Below are 15,392 nucleotides of genomic sequence, written 5' to 3' on the forward strand. Positions count from 1 at the left end.
ACTCCTATCAATTTCAAATCTCAGAACCAAAGTGAGAAGTTAGGTAAATCTCATAAACTATTTTGGCTAAAAAGCTTTTTATATATAACACAAGCTACAAATTTTGTTTAACACATTTTAGTCCTTTAGTTTTGGTCACATACACATTATAGTCCTTAAATCCATGTTTACCCCACAATTTATACGTGTCCACCAACTCCATGCACTTTCAACCAAATTTAATATGGACAATTATTTGAACAATATATTCTCTTTTTGGCAACTACACTATTCCAAAATTTGTTGCTTTCACTTTCCTGTCCTTCGATATATGAGAAGTATATACCAATCTCACATAGATGTGCAGTAAATGAGGCGAGAACTGGATTTTGTACACCTAACGGCTTAAGCTACTGTTCCCATTTTCTCGAGGCTACTGTCAAATACCCTATTACATCTCCGCTTCCACATAAACCACTGCAAGAGTTTGTCGTTCATAGTTTATACTCATGCAAGCCAAGAGAGTGCTCCAACCGAGTAATGTATAATGACAAACTCCGCACTCCGGCGCTACCTCGTACACGGGTCAATCCCACGGTGACTAAAATGGAGTAATATTGGCACGATCCTACCTTCATCACGGCGGTTGACATTGTAATCGGCTCCCTCGTGGATGACGTTTTTTAACACGAACATAACCCTCTACCGCATGTTAGCAACAGAACGTGCACTACTACTTGCGGTGACATCACAATTTATTAGTTTCTGCAAATTTGTGAAACATCATTCTCTTCGCAACCTACCTCAAATATCATTATAAGTAAAAAGTATTAGATACAACATTAATTTTACGATGTGCAATAAAAAGTTGGCACCAGCCCTTATATTAAAGGATGTGATATCCACACATCTCATTTTACTTCTCACACACCTTTTTAATTTTCGGCCGTCGGATCGGATGAATTAAAGAAGATCAACGGATAAAAATTATCAAGGAATGTGTGAGAAGTAAAATGAGGTGTGTGGATAGCACATCCCTATATTAATATGGACAACGACATGCAAATATACTAGTCGGTAATTTATGAAACATTTTGATTTTTTTTTCTGGATCTTAAATTATTGTGTTGAGAAATGCTAAAGAGACTCTCTCATAATTGAGACTCTCTATAAACTCTCTGGCATCTCACAGTTTAACATCAATTAATGTGCCAACATTATAAAACATTGTGCCAAAATGAGGTAGTAAAGAGTCTATGAAAAGTTCCCCTTTTGAGGGAGCTCCTTATCATTTCTCGTTGCATTTAATTTCAGTTGTGCATTTTGGGAATTTGGTTAGGAGACAGGAGAAGGTATATTTGCTACACTTAAACCATCTCCAAAGGAGATGTCTAATATGTCAAATAAACTGTTTTTTTTTTTATCTGCAAAGAAAGGAGTCAAATATATTTAATTTAATTTTTAATGAGTGGTCCCATTGACAATCAATAAAATAAAAACTAAAATCAATTTTAATTATTTTTAATAGTTAATATAACCACAGGGCCCAATATAATAATAAAATAAATATTTGACACATCTATTGGAATAAAAGAAGATTTAACATTTGTATTTAATTTGAGCAGATCCACCATCAAATAAAATTTTGATATATTATATTTGACATCTTCTTGAGACGCTCTAAGGTAGACAGAGAAAGGAAAGTGTTTTGGTGTTTTCAGCGGAGCAATTTTGGGCTGGGTGCGTGTTAGTGTTACATATAATTTTGGGCTTTTATCGATGAAGAGAATTTTTTGAGGGAATTGTAATTGACTTTAGTTGAAGAATCAGTTGACCTAAAAAATGATATGCCGAAATATAAAATTCTTACGGACCTGAACTAAATTTCCTTTAATATAAATAGACTGTTGGAAAACCCACCAACATATCAGAAGAGCCTCTCTTTGTTTTTTCAGGGGGCATATGAATAAGGCTATGTTGAAGCGAGGAGATTATTATTATTTTTTTTTTCTTTCTTACAAACGATATTATCTACTCCAAGAGAGAGAAGTTGGGCTTCGCCTCATAATGCGTTAGTAATAATGTGGTTCAAATTCGTCTTTAGCGAGAGTTGAACCTAAGACCTCTCACTTACAAGTGAAGAGAAATATCACTAAACCGTAATACTAAGTGGCTAAGTTGAAAAATACAAGTACGCTTTTAGTCAAGAGAGATGCTAATATGTTGTTGGTGTTGCATCGACTCATGTAGTATACACCAGTATCAAATCCTGGTATCAAGGTAGGATAGGAAGTTCCACTTTGTCAAAGGAAAAGAAACTCGCAACCCCCTCCTCCACATGACAAACTTTCATGGGAATGTTATCGCATCGTCTCTCGAGGGCTTCTAGGTCTGCTTTGGGTGGTGGATGACCTCTGAAAAACGGAAGGCAAGTGTAGATTTGAATAAATATAATTACATGGGAACGAAATACTGATCGGATCATTTAACAGTACAGAGAATGAGGAAAGAAAAATAATAATTGCAGCTAATCACAAACAGAATAAACTTCGTTAAATTCTTACGATTTACCAAAATATGAATACCTGGTAAAGCAGAGCACAAAACTTGGGTCACCAGGAGAAGATTTCCTGAACTTGCTGTTTGGGAGATAAACATCAAATACCAGCCTTGTTTCATTAATTTGCATATCATTGAACAATCCAATGACAGACCTAGACTCTTCTGAATCCAAATCCACCTCCTCATCGCTATCAAGGCCACCCTGAGAAGAAACAGATTCATGATTACTCTTCGCACTCTTCATAGACCAGGGGATACCATGCTGCCCAACAATGTAACCGAGAGATTTGAGTTGCCTATAAGCTTGAAATTCCTCCCAACTGCACCCATGCTTTCCATCTGAAATCTTCACATACATATCTTCCAAGGAAAGGCTTATATCACCATCATCCATGAGAAGCAAAGCCCCTATTTCAATCCAAAACCTTTAAAGGACTCTTAAAATTTGCAAAGACATATTTCAAACAAATGCACAAATTTCATGATCTACCAGAATTCGCACTTAAATCATGTTGACGACAGATGTTGAGTTTGGAAGACGTTTACCACATCACTAGCTTGCCGATAGACGGCAAGTCAGTGATTGCTAAACATGTAAATGGCAAATTAGATAAAGGTCAGCCTAGGTGTCTACAGTATGTTAGGAACTCTGCCAAAAGCCTTTACAAAAGCTAATTGCCGTTTACATGTTTAGAAATCACCACCTTTCTGTCTATCGGCAAGCAAGTAATGTGGTCCATGTCTTACAAGCTCAACATCAATTGAATTCGTGTAGGGTTTAGGTTTCTAGGTGAAAGGAACAATTTCATAAGACAACTATTAGGCTATCAAGGCTTTGAAAGGCATATATTCAACCACAACAACGTGTTCAAAATCTAAGGCTTCTTGAATCAGAAAGTAAGACAGAAATGAAGGAATCAAGATTGTTATAATTGAGTTACTTCAAATCCAATTAAAATTAAAATATAGTTTTTTCACTTACAAAACTTCCTCAATGAAGAAATAGAGCTTGCCACTACGAACAATTCCCGTGGTCCTCCAAATTGCACCCTTTTTATCTACAACCTCAGCCATACCCATCTCATCACTCCAGCGAGCCTTCAATATCACTTTCCTGAAAATAAAGCTCAACATCAGAACTATACATAACTAAACTACTCTGTAACTTTTTCATAAAGCTAATTAATTACCTGAATTGCGACTTGGAAGCAGACACAGAAGCATAGTGATCTTCTCCTTCATCAATGTCATTGATCTTCTTCTTCTTCTCCCGGTCCACGACCTCCATTATACCAAATTTCAACCTAGAAGTTTGTTTTTAAAGTGTTATTTGAGCAAATAACAGTTCTAGCACTTTAGGAATTAGCACCCTTATAGATATTGATCGCAAACACTTTGATTAAAAGTTTAGCAGAGCTACAACAAGGAAAAATTATTAATAGTAATATACTCAAAACACAAAAGCTATTGACTGACACAAAAACGCTGTGCATTCTAATATTTAAGGTTTCCTCGCCAGTGTGACTTAATTAATCGGATTATAAACTGTAGCATTCACCCCCAACAACATCAAAACAAGAATACCAATATAAAAACCCACCAAGTACACATATACAGCTTCTTTTTAATACTTTGCCAAGTTTAGAGCCCTTTGTTTCTGAAATGATACAGAGAAACTATATGTCAATAATTCCCTGCAAGGCTGCCCTTACCCTTAAAAGATTCAAAACAAAATCGTAGCTTATGCTAGAGAACCCAATAGTTTCTACTATATAACCCACTACACCAAACAATACAAACTAAATGCAACAGAGGCATCAATAAAACTAAGCACATAAGAGTGAAGCAGGCAAATTGAATGAAGAAATATACCTCGTTAATGGATGGAAGACAGTGAGAGGGTTTCGGGGGGAGGGAGGAAAAAGGGGCGGTGAGGGAGGAAGAGATAAGCTCGGGTCGGAAGAGGATATATAAACGCCGGGGGGGGGGGGGGGGGGTGGGCGGGGGAAGAGACTGAAAAAGGTGGGGTGGAGGAAGACACTGCGCGGGGGCGAGGCGGAGGAAGAGTTGGTAAAGGGGGAACAAAAAAAGGTTTGTTTTCTAATTTTCTTTTTCATTTGGCTAATACCTTCTCATACAAGCCTTTAAAGGAAGGGATTTCATTTTCTTCGAAAAAAATGAGATTAGTTGTGAGATTAATTTCACTTTGAACTTCAGCAATTTGAACAATTTATTTTGAAATCCTCGATTCATAAATCATTTATGCAAAAATTCAATTCAATCCAAAATTATATGTACATTTAATTGTCACGATAAAATTTCAAAGTTTCTTAGAACATAATCTTGATCGATTTTTTTGAACTCAAATAAATTCATCAAATATTTCTGATTTGGCTAGTATTTTGTAAGAATGATTTATAAGGTGCTACTTGAAAAAATAGATGGTTTAGATCATTGAAATTCGATGTGTCATTGCATTCGGTTACTCCACTCAAACCTCTTCAAATTTATTTCGTCTTACCAGTTCTCATTTCTATCTTTTCATTATTATTATTTTTTACAAATGATAGGATAATTATGTTATACTTCAGAAAGAGGAATTCGAACAAGGGACCTCAAGTACAAGAGCAAATACTCTTAACCAATTACGCTATAAGCCACCTGCTCGATTTTTTTCATTTGTCTAATTGTTATTTATTACACTATATTTGGTTTTTAGTGTTATTACCAAGCAATTTGCTAACCGTATTCTTATTGAAAATCCATTTTGGTCGTTCAAACGCATTAAATTCCACAATCCGCGGGACCAAGAAAATGGAGGTGTCTCCACCCTTTTTCTAAATTGTGTTGAATTTACGATGCATTGTGGTAGGAAATAGGGTTGTTTGATAATTATTTTCTTTTTCAATTTTTTGTTTTTGGTTCTCAGTTTTCACTTTTTGAAATTGAAATATCCATTTGAGTTTTCAGGTTTCAAAAAATAAAAATTTAAACAAAAAGTGAAAATTTAAGACCAAATTTTAAACATGAAGTTTTCATTTTTTTGAAAAAAAAAAACTAAAAATTTTAAAAATAGCTACCAAACAAGATTTCAGTTGTAAAAAAAAAAACAAAAACTGAAAACGAAATGATTATCACGCGGCCCCTTAGAGGCTTATTTAGGGAGGCAAATAGAGATGCTCCACGGGAATAATATTTAACCTGTGAGAAAAGTGAACATGAAGCGAAGTAGATTAAAATTAAGATTAGGATTAATTATTCAAATCCTTCGATGAAGCGGAAATGGATCACTACAAATTCACTTTTTTCTAGAAACATATCAACACCTTTTTCATATTACAGAAGATCTAAAGTTCCACACATTAGCTATAAAAATGGGAATGAGGGTGATATTGGTGCTCAAATTACACACAAGAAATCCGATCGCAACTCAGTTCAGCTTGCCCGGTTGAATACAAAACAGAGGACGCCGCTAAAATCGAATTAACTCAGTCATCGAAGTAGTATTGCTACTTTAGATTGTCCTCTCCAATTGGTAAAACAATCATGCATCTTCATCTCTTGTGCTTCATCTGCTTCACAAGCTCCGGGCAACTCTCTCATACAAATCACGAGGCCAGTTCCTATTGGAATTATTTGCAATGAAGCTAGCAATCTGCAAAAACCAAATGACGTGATTAATCATGAAACAGAATGATACATATCTAAACATGATATCACTAAAATCAAGCTTCTAATCCATCAACTTTATGAGCATCCGAAGTTACGCCTCAACCTTAACCATTAAACGGAGAACTCAACCATCTTACCAAAATGGAAAACAGGCATAGATAAGGATATCTGAAAAGGGTCTTTTGAGAACCATATATATATAAAGCAATGAACACGAAACTATTTTTGAAAGAATACCTTAGCCCTCAAGGCACGAAGCGATCCATCAGAATCCACCATGTTGTCCAGACAAGTGAGAGCAACCTTCAAGAGGTCTGGAACACAGGCTTGGACATGCGGAGATAAATTCTGGAAGACATCGGTGGTAGCATCTGGTGTCCCGGGAACTAATGGAAGAAATTGAAGCCTGGCAACCTCCCTTAAAGCATCAGCATAACAGCCTCCTCTTGCCAACTTATGGATTGACAGTACGGCCTCAAGTTGTCTTAAAACAATGTACTGCTCAGAAACACTTTCCCTCTCTTGAGGACTGCACATTACACTCAAATGACTCTCGAGTAAGAAAAATTGCATAAAGAGAAAGATCATCAGAAATCATCCGAAAAGAGTAAGTACGGCATGAGTTGAAAATCCATCCAAAAGTACAATTTCCAAATGTATATTCTTTACAAAATAAACGCAACCCCTTGTATACACTTTGGGCTCGTTTGAGAGAATTTTCTTGGGTAGGACTATTCACTATATTGAAGGCATTTTAAAGGAAGAAATGGATGTCAAATTCCTTGTTTTGTCCACGTTGAAGGTTACTTATAAAGAGATATCTCTACTAATACCCACAAAAATGGTAGGATTAAAAGGACAACTATTCTTCAAGAGTAACCTTCAACTTGGACAAAATAAGGAATTTTTCATTCATTTCTTCCTTTAAGATACCTTTAATATAGTGAATAGTTGTATCCAAGTCAATCCTCTCTATCAAATGAGGCCTTCATGTTCTGGAAGATGTTATACAATCTACAAGAAACACTCCAAATTTAAACTAGTTAAATAATTAATTAATGATAACTGAAAAAAACAAAGGGCCCTAAGTATTTTTTCCAATAATAGATGAATAATTGCATACCATATGAGTATGCCAGAGAAAACATGCTTATTTCATTCATATTTACATGGTTATCGAAATTAGGTTTACATATCCGAATAGTTTAACAGCAAAGACCAGACCAACTCCAAGTGAATAATTTTTATTACCAGTATCCATCAAAATTAGCACCAGTATAAACAGAAACATTATTCAACCTAGCTGAAGTTCGGGATAAATATAAAATGTGAGTATTGAAATGACCTGATATCAGGAAAATATTTGTGCATTTCCAAGATCTCATTTCCAGAGTGAATGAGGCCAGCAGTTCGACTATCACCATCCAATCTACCACGTGAAAGGGCACAAATTGCTTCAGAGAGGCACTTGTTAATAGTATCCAATGCCATCGAGAATGCTCCTATTCGTTTCTGAATTTCTATAGACTGGATGGACAGAATAGAGGGGGAGAACACAAGATCAAGAAAAGAGCAAAATTAATCAAAGCATCAGTATTTTTTCTTCTTTTTTTTTTGATAAGAAAGAAACAGCATATCAAAGAAGGAAAGACTAATATCCAGAAAAAAATTATAAACATTTGAAGATGGCAGATTTAAGATTAAAATCAATTATCCAAATTTGTGGCTAAAAGAATCCACCCCCAAGTAGCACTAGCCCCTATTCTGATGGAAAAGGGTTGTACTCACCACCAAGGACAAAAAAGGGAATTGAATAACAAGTAATAATTAATTTCCATTTGAAACTAGTAAAACAGCATCTAAACTGGAACAGGACGAAGAAATTTAAATAAAAACATAAATTAGTTAAACAGGAAAGAGGATTAGTACTACTTGCAACTTCTCCGTACAAAACTTGCAAATTAAAAGCATGGAAGGAAAGAAATATCACCTTTTCATACAACCCAGCTTCTTGACATTGGTGTGCAGCTTCAAGAAGAAATTGTTGCCTTGCTTTTGCATCAGTCAAAAATCGACCCAAATCACCTTCTTCTCCGGCACCTCTTGAACCAAGTAATAAATAGATCCCACCATCCCGCAACAACAGCTCTGTAAGGAGCTGCTTCAGCATCAAATTTCTCTGCCTTTGCTGATCAACGTTACCTCTTCCAGACCATGACAATTCCCCACCACCAACCGCAGCAGCAGCTTGTGCATAATATTCTAATGCCATTGATAGATTACCAAGACGTAAATACACAGATCCATACTGCCTGATTATGTTTGATGCCTCTGCGTAAGCATCCATCACGCCCATTTTCTGTCCAGCACCAGCACCTTCAGAAAGGACCCCATGGTCTGCTAGCACAATTGATATGTGGGCAGTATCAATGTTATATCCCTCATCTCCAGTTTCTTTAAACAAGTATAGCACACCTGGTATCAATTGGATGCTTAAAAGCAAAACGTATGGGTACACAAGGGGGTCCTTTCCATTTTTTGTATAATATGACGGGTCAAATTTATTTAAGTAAATCTGCAAATCATCCAATGTGTATGGTACCAAGCTCTCATTCATAAAAACGGGGGCACCTCCACCAGGGCAATCTCTTACAGCTGACAATTTGAACCACAAGAAATCCTCTATAGTGTTGAAAAGCGTTGGTAGATCTCTTAGTAGGCGGTCGATTTGCTTACGAGAACCAGATACTAGAGCATATAATAACAACTTTTTCTTGTCATATGCAGCTCGGCCCACACGATCAACCATTCTTAACATTTTTTCACATTCTTCTGACGCAGAAGCTGCAATGGCCGCAGGCACCATACCCCCAGTATTAATCCACTCCGTAAGCTGTAGAAAAATGAAGTATGACTAAGGCTGCATTTGCTATAAAATTATATGCATATGCAAAAATCTTTACCAGAGGAGCAAACTGGTGTGAAGCACGAGATGACAGAGCAACAGATCTTGCTTCATCGTAATACCCAGTTCTCAAGCAAAAGTAGAGCTGCCACATATAATAAAATTTAGTGAAAATCAGCTTCTTTGGATAAAAAGAACAATGAATATTTCACAAAAAGAAAATTCGGGAGGGAGCAAAGAAAGCAGTTAAAGATTTTATTGCAGATTCTTTTTTCTGCTTTCAAATCACTATTCCTTTTACAATCTAACAGGGAATGAAGAGACCCAAAGATACATTTCAAATCTTTGCGCCTTCTCCAAATTATTAAAACAACTATTTCAATTGAAAGGTAAAAAGATAGTAAAAGACCTTAACAGTATCAAGAACAAATAGAAGGCAAACAACAACAAACAAAGGAGACGCTGCTATAAGATAGAATGAATACTCCCGTCAGTGCAAGATAGCAGGACCAAAAGGTCAAAAATTCCTATAAGATTCTTCATCCCATATACATATAGCTAACATTTTAGCTGCATTGAAGACAAGGGCAATGAGAAGACTCTGACATAAGATTTAAATCAAATGCATACTGCTAAAGTTCATTATAAGCATTTGATTTTCAACATGCACTTATTCTTTGTCACACAATAAAGTGATCAAATGACATACCTACAATTTGATCTAAGGGATTATTGGGATTTATGAAATGTGTACATACAACTTGTAAGCTGACTATGTTAGTTATATTGGAGTACGATTTCATAATTAAGGTCGAGGTAAACAAGAATGGGAATTGTAAGAAATGTAGAAGATAAAAACTGAAGACCTGCTGCCAAGTGGTATCAACAGGAGGCTGCCTACGAGCATCGCCTGCATCAAAATCTAGAACTCCATAATCTCTTAAACGAATCTGCAGAAACAAACAAACACTGAATCGCAAGATGAAGATCCTAAAGGATAACAAAGCGTGTAAAAACATGCAAGATCTCAAAGATTAAAGAAAAATATGATTACAAACCCGAAGAAAGGCACGGATTCTTTGTAAATTTCCAACAACTCCTCCAAGGGCAGCCTGAAATGGGATCAAGAGGTGACCATGAATTATGATTGTTATGATGAAAAGTGAAATGTGTTATAAACAATGGAAAGGAAGAAAAGTTGCTGCAGAAGTATAACTGTAACGATAAAATTTATAGATTAGAAAGTCCATGAAAGTAACCGATAGGTTGAAAGACCAAAGGGATAGCATGTAAGGATTGGGACCAAACATAAAAAAACGCATCTAAAAAATCTTTTTAACAATTAACATACAGAAGAAAGAAAAAATAAATAAATAAATAAATAATAAATAAAAAGACAAATTAGTACCTGCACCGAATGACTTTGAATTGTATCCATGATGTATTTTTCATGCCCCCATTCTAGGTGGCGCCTTGCCCCAATAACTAATGACATCCTTTTTGAAACATTACGTGGTAGGGTTATATCTTCACCCATCAACGTCTGTCAACATAATGAGAATCAGATTGTCAACCGTTGATTATCTAATGTAGCTGTAGAGACCTCCAAAAAAAGCACATGCTAACATAAAGCAGTTTAAAAGAGCACATGTCTACAAGTATACCTGAAGAAGGTGCCATATCTTCTGCATGTTAACTGATTTTCCACCAGATCCATCAAGGCCTAAACTCTCATAAGCACCCCTGAAAGCTGTGGCGGGCTAATGAAAAAAAATAAATTAACAGCAACCATTAATAGAAAATCTCATTATTCCCTAACATCACACTCATCAAATAAAATTTGTAAAAGGCCAAAACCACCAAACTGAAGGGGGAATTCATTCAAGTATGCATACTCTGGCAGTTGGAATAATAAGAACTGTTAGGTTGACAGCATATTGAGTTGCATTATAGTTTAATAATTCGAAGCAGCCTCTTGGGCATTTATCAAACAATGGAGCATGAAGTAATTCACTTGAGCTCATAATTTCAGATTCCTCGCAATATGAAACAAAAAGAATTATACCTTAAAAAATAAAAACTTACCTTATACGGTAATCCGCGCTGCCTTGCATTATTCAGACTTTTTACAACTTCAGCATAGACAGAGGCTTTCTTGTCACGGATGGGCTTGCTTTCTAAATGTACAAGCTCCATGCTAGATGGATAAGATGAAACTTGAGGGCTAGAAGTTATGGATGCTATTTGACCAGAATGACTACCACCGCTGCTAGTATAAGTCATGTTGGTCCTGGGTAATGTCGAAATCTGGCTTAAGCTTTGAAGGAAATCACGTTTTTCCTTTTGCCAATCCTCCTGACAAATATCAAATTCCGCCATTACCAACTTTGAACGCAGAACGAGCATAAATGATCATACGACTGTTTAAAACACTTTCATGCCAATTCCTTTCCTTCTCTATAAGTAACTATTTTTTTGTCAAAACTAAGGCAACAGGATCTTTAAACTGAAGCAACTTGCAATCATTCATTATTTCATCGAACAATAACTAAAAACCAACAGAAAGAGGGAATTTAAAATGCTTCTCCAAGGATATCAGAGCATATACAGGCATGAGAGCGGCCATACATAAAAATAAATAAATAAAAACTAGTAAAATTTTAAACAAGGGAAACCCAGTAAATATGATATCTCAAAAATCCATTGGGGTACACTAACCTCCAAAACTTTTAACATGTAATCATTAAAACTTCTAAGGTTATCCTTCTGAGCTTCTTGAAGAGCTGAGACCATTGCCATTTGATGGACCTAATGAGGAAAAAATTGTATACACTATGGTTAAGGAATCACTATCAATCTCTGGAAATCAGAACAAGTACACCTCAGAAAAGTGAAATAAAGCATTTTAAGGCATGAAAAGAAAACAAACTGGTGCGACCATATTATATAGATCTTGCTCATACACCAATTAAAATTAAACGCACATCTCTAACAGCATTATACAGTACCCAAAAGAAGGAAAATTATTGATCAAATTTTCGAGCTGCACTTGGACAGCACAATAAATAAATAGTAACTCATGCATTTAGCCATAAAAAAGAAAATTAGCATACCCAAAGACAATGCCATAAAGAAAGAAATTAAGAATAGAAAAACAACAAAACATAAATTTGTCTCAATTATAGGGGGAGGCAAATATAATGTATCCCAAAGACAAATATTCAAAAACGAAACACAAGCATGTCTTCTTCGAAAGTAAATAAAACAAATGTACATACAATTTTACTTTAAAGAATGAAAACATAATTAGATAAAATATAAAACGCAGCTAAATGATCCAACATTCAGTTTATCTATAGTTCATTACTAATTTAATAACAAAACCTGAGCAAGATGTCATATCCAGTCAATATGCAAGGACGCAAAACAATAATTAACAAGCGACAAGCATTATCAATAGTTCTATATGTTGCAGCTCCATCTTGTAATACCGACATTAAAAGCCAAATTTTCTTAAAGAAAATCTTGCTAAATAAATGCATGTTTCCAATGTCTAATATATTAGTTCCATCATGTTATCCCACAAAATTTAAGGTGTGTATCAAGTAAAACCATCTTTCAGAATATCAGGGAGGACCCAATGTTACAGTAGTGAAAGAAACATACAGTAATCTAATCAGATCATTAGTAAAAAGTTATAGAGTTAAATCTACCTGCTGCAGATACTCTTCAACATTTGTTGCTTCAGACGGAAAAACATCTTCAAATGTTGTCTTTGAATGAAGAAAAGGAAAACCACCGAAATAAATTAGTAAACATGGTAAGGAATGAGTAAAAGTAGTTTAGAATCTAAAAAATTGTGATACAATTATTCTTTGGAGGTGTAAGCCCAGAAAAAAGAAGTGAACATGTAGCAGGAGTTCTAAGCAGCCATTGACTTCACCTAAGAAAATAACTCAAAGCAAGTACAGTTACATTTGAACTAAGAACTCCTTGAATAAGTTGACCTGAGAATTAAGGAAAACATGGCTTACAAATAAGTTGAAATATTGGCCTTAGACAAAATTTGCATCTTTTGTGTTAGCATAAAAGGAGATCCTTCTCAATACTAATTCTACTTTTACATAAGTCTACTCATTAGCTTTCTCTTACAAACACGGAAATGCCTTGAGATCATGGAACGAAGTTTAAAATGTAGCACCAAATTGATTCATCAAATAATTTTGTATGGTTAACAATTTTTAAGCAAAATTGCAATGAGGCATATTTCTACATAAATTAGAATGTATACGTCATGTTACCTTCAATTCAAAGGACTTAAGGTCACGTGCAAGCTGCTCTGCATTTAGTCCCTCACGTGCAAGAAGCCTGTAATAAACGAATACGATATAGTTGAACACATATACTAGCTAAAAATTAAGCACAGAACAAAACTTGATAAATACCCTCAACCTTACCTGCAATAAGTAAAGTGATTTGGGAAAAAAAGAGATTTATCAACATAAATAAAGTGAATCTGAGAAATACGATATATTTTGAGACAAATCATTCTACTACCTTGTGGCAGCAACGGATTGTTGAGGAGCCTCATTTCGTAGAGTTTTCGCCTTGAGTTTCTTTGATAATGTTTCTAACTGATCTAAATTCCTCTGAAACAGATAAATATATGAATTCAGAATCCATAAAAACTAGATACCTGGATCCATAGAAAGTATATCTCCTTTTCATCTTATTGTTATACTATATACGGGAAAATTTAACTTTTGTGTTCAGGATCATACCCTGATACTTTGTTTTTCTAAGATTGTGAACAAGAGAGGGGAGTGAGAGAGGGAGGGTTGAACATGGCCGCTGTTTTTGGGCATAAATGAGTGGTTCTTTGTGTCCTCTCAGACAAATGAATTCTTTTATTAATTTAACAAAACAAACAATGTGAGACTCAAAGATAAAATTCAAAAGAGTTGAAGTCCCAATTCTTGCTTTCCCTAGGGTTTTCAGCTGCCTAATGAGCACAAACAAACAATAGAAACGATTTACCTAAAATTTTCATTATAAATTTGTTGAATTGGCTGAATTAAAAAAGAAGGGATTTTTAAGAGATTCTAAAACTCAAATTTTCTCAGTATTTTTCAGCAATAAAACAAGATAAGAACCTCGGTATTTATATCCTGCTAGTTTTCTTCCCCTTACAAATGTTTCAGCAATGAAAAGAAAGTGAATAAAAGAACATCTCAATCAAATAGACATTCTTACATCTTCTGTCAATGAATACCACAAGATTTTTATTCAGTGTCTTGTCCTACATTTTCTCGGATACCAAACAAAGCATTGATGACATTATGTGAGGTGAAGAACAAAAGCATAAGTGCACTAAAGGTGCTAATGCTATCATCTTTTGCATATATTTTGATTTTCTCAGAATAAAAAGAAACTGGATGACCGAACATCTCAATTAAATAGCCATTCTCACACCTAGAGATATCAAATACAAAAGGAAAAGAAACAGGTATAGGGTTTTGATACGAAATCTTATTAGACATTATATCGGCAACCAGCATAAGTGCATTCCAGTTTGCGGAACAGCAATAATTTGAACCTTATTAATATAGTAATAGAACTTCATTTGAGTTCTTCTTAATCAAATAGCACATAAGTGCATTCGCAGCGAGCCTTTATAATCAGAACAGGCTGAAGAATAACCGTATGCTCAAATTTGAGTAATGAACCATCCAAAATATAAATTTTTCAAAGCTCCCAATAACGAAAAATCAAACACAATAAAATGAACTCTCTCTTTCTTTACCCGAATTTTCTTGGAAACCAAACACTGCAATTGCAGGAATACAGCAAAAATCTGAACAGTGGATTGACAATGCTTAAGCGGGTTAACTACTTCCTCAATTGTTAGCGAAAAACCCTAACACTAGAAGTTTCCCACAGAGTAGTCAAACTCACTTGGTTTTCTCGGTAACCAAACAAACAGAAAGCAAACAGAGACAAAATGGGAGGAGCTGAACCTGTAGCGGAGGGAACTGAGCGGAAGGCGCCGCTTGTTCGAGAAGCTTGGTGGAGGAGTGGAGCAGATGGGTCCAGCTACTCATGTTTTGCTCCGTCGCCATGGCTTTCTCCAAGAGAGGGAAAGGGGTTTAAGACCTTTTTCAAAGCCCTAACGCAATTTAAACGGCAACTGTAAAAACTGCAGAGAAAAGCTATCGAAATTTGTTACCGTACGGTGTCGTTTTTGGGGGGGGGGTGAACCCACGGTGTCGTTTTG

At 35.4% G+C, this 15,392-nt stretch overlaps 2 protein-coding genes across 2 annotated transcripts; both read right to left on the reverse strand.

The window, feature by feature from the left end:
• Positions 1-2,029: 2,029 nt before the first annotated feature.
• Positions 2,030-4,657, reverse strand: LOC126600698 (uncharacterized). Its single transcript, XM_050267314.1, has 5 exons — positions 4,414-4,657; positions 3,732-3,845; positions 3,524-3,655; positions 2,565-2,966; positions 2,030-2,393 (listed from the first exon to the last, which is right to left on the reverse strand). The coding sequence occupies exons 2-5, from the start codon at positions 3,827-3,829 to the stop codon at positions 2,255-2,257; spliced, it is 771 nt and encodes a 256-aa protein (XP_050123271.1). The 5' UTR covers positions 3,830-3,845; positions 4,414-4,657; the 3' UTR covers positions 2,030-2,254.
• Positions 4,658-5,754: 1,097 nt separating this feature from the next.
• LOC126600699 (nuclear pore complex protein NUP93A-like) lies at positions 5,755-15,341 on the reverse strand. Its single transcript, XM_050267315.1, has 15 exons — positions 15,136-15,341; positions 13,676-13,767; positions 13,420-13,486; positions 12,832-12,891; positions 11,837-11,926; positions 11,204-11,473; positions 10,783-10,878; positions 10,527-10,661; positions 10,177-10,230; positions 9,985-10,068; positions 9,177-9,263; positions 8,204-9,106; positions 7,559-7,740; positions 6,451-6,742; positions 5,755-6,196 (listed from the first exon to the last, which is right to left on the reverse strand). The coding sequence occupies exons 1-15, from the start codon at positions 15,235-15,237 to the stop codon at positions 6,119-6,121; spliced, it is 2,592 nt and encodes an 863-aa protein (XP_050123272.1). The 5' UTR covers positions 15,238-15,341; the 3' UTR covers positions 5,755-6,118.
• Between the last annotated feature and the right edge of the window lie 51 nt (positions 15,342-15,392).

Source organism: Malus sylvestris, chromosome 14, assembly GCF_916048215.2.
Source record: "Malus sylvestris chromosome 14, drMalSylv7.2, whole genome shotgun sequence".
NCBI classification, from domain to species: domain Eukaryota; kingdom Viridiplantae; phylum Streptophyta; class Magnoliopsida; order Rosales; family Rosaceae; genus Malus; species Malus sylvestris.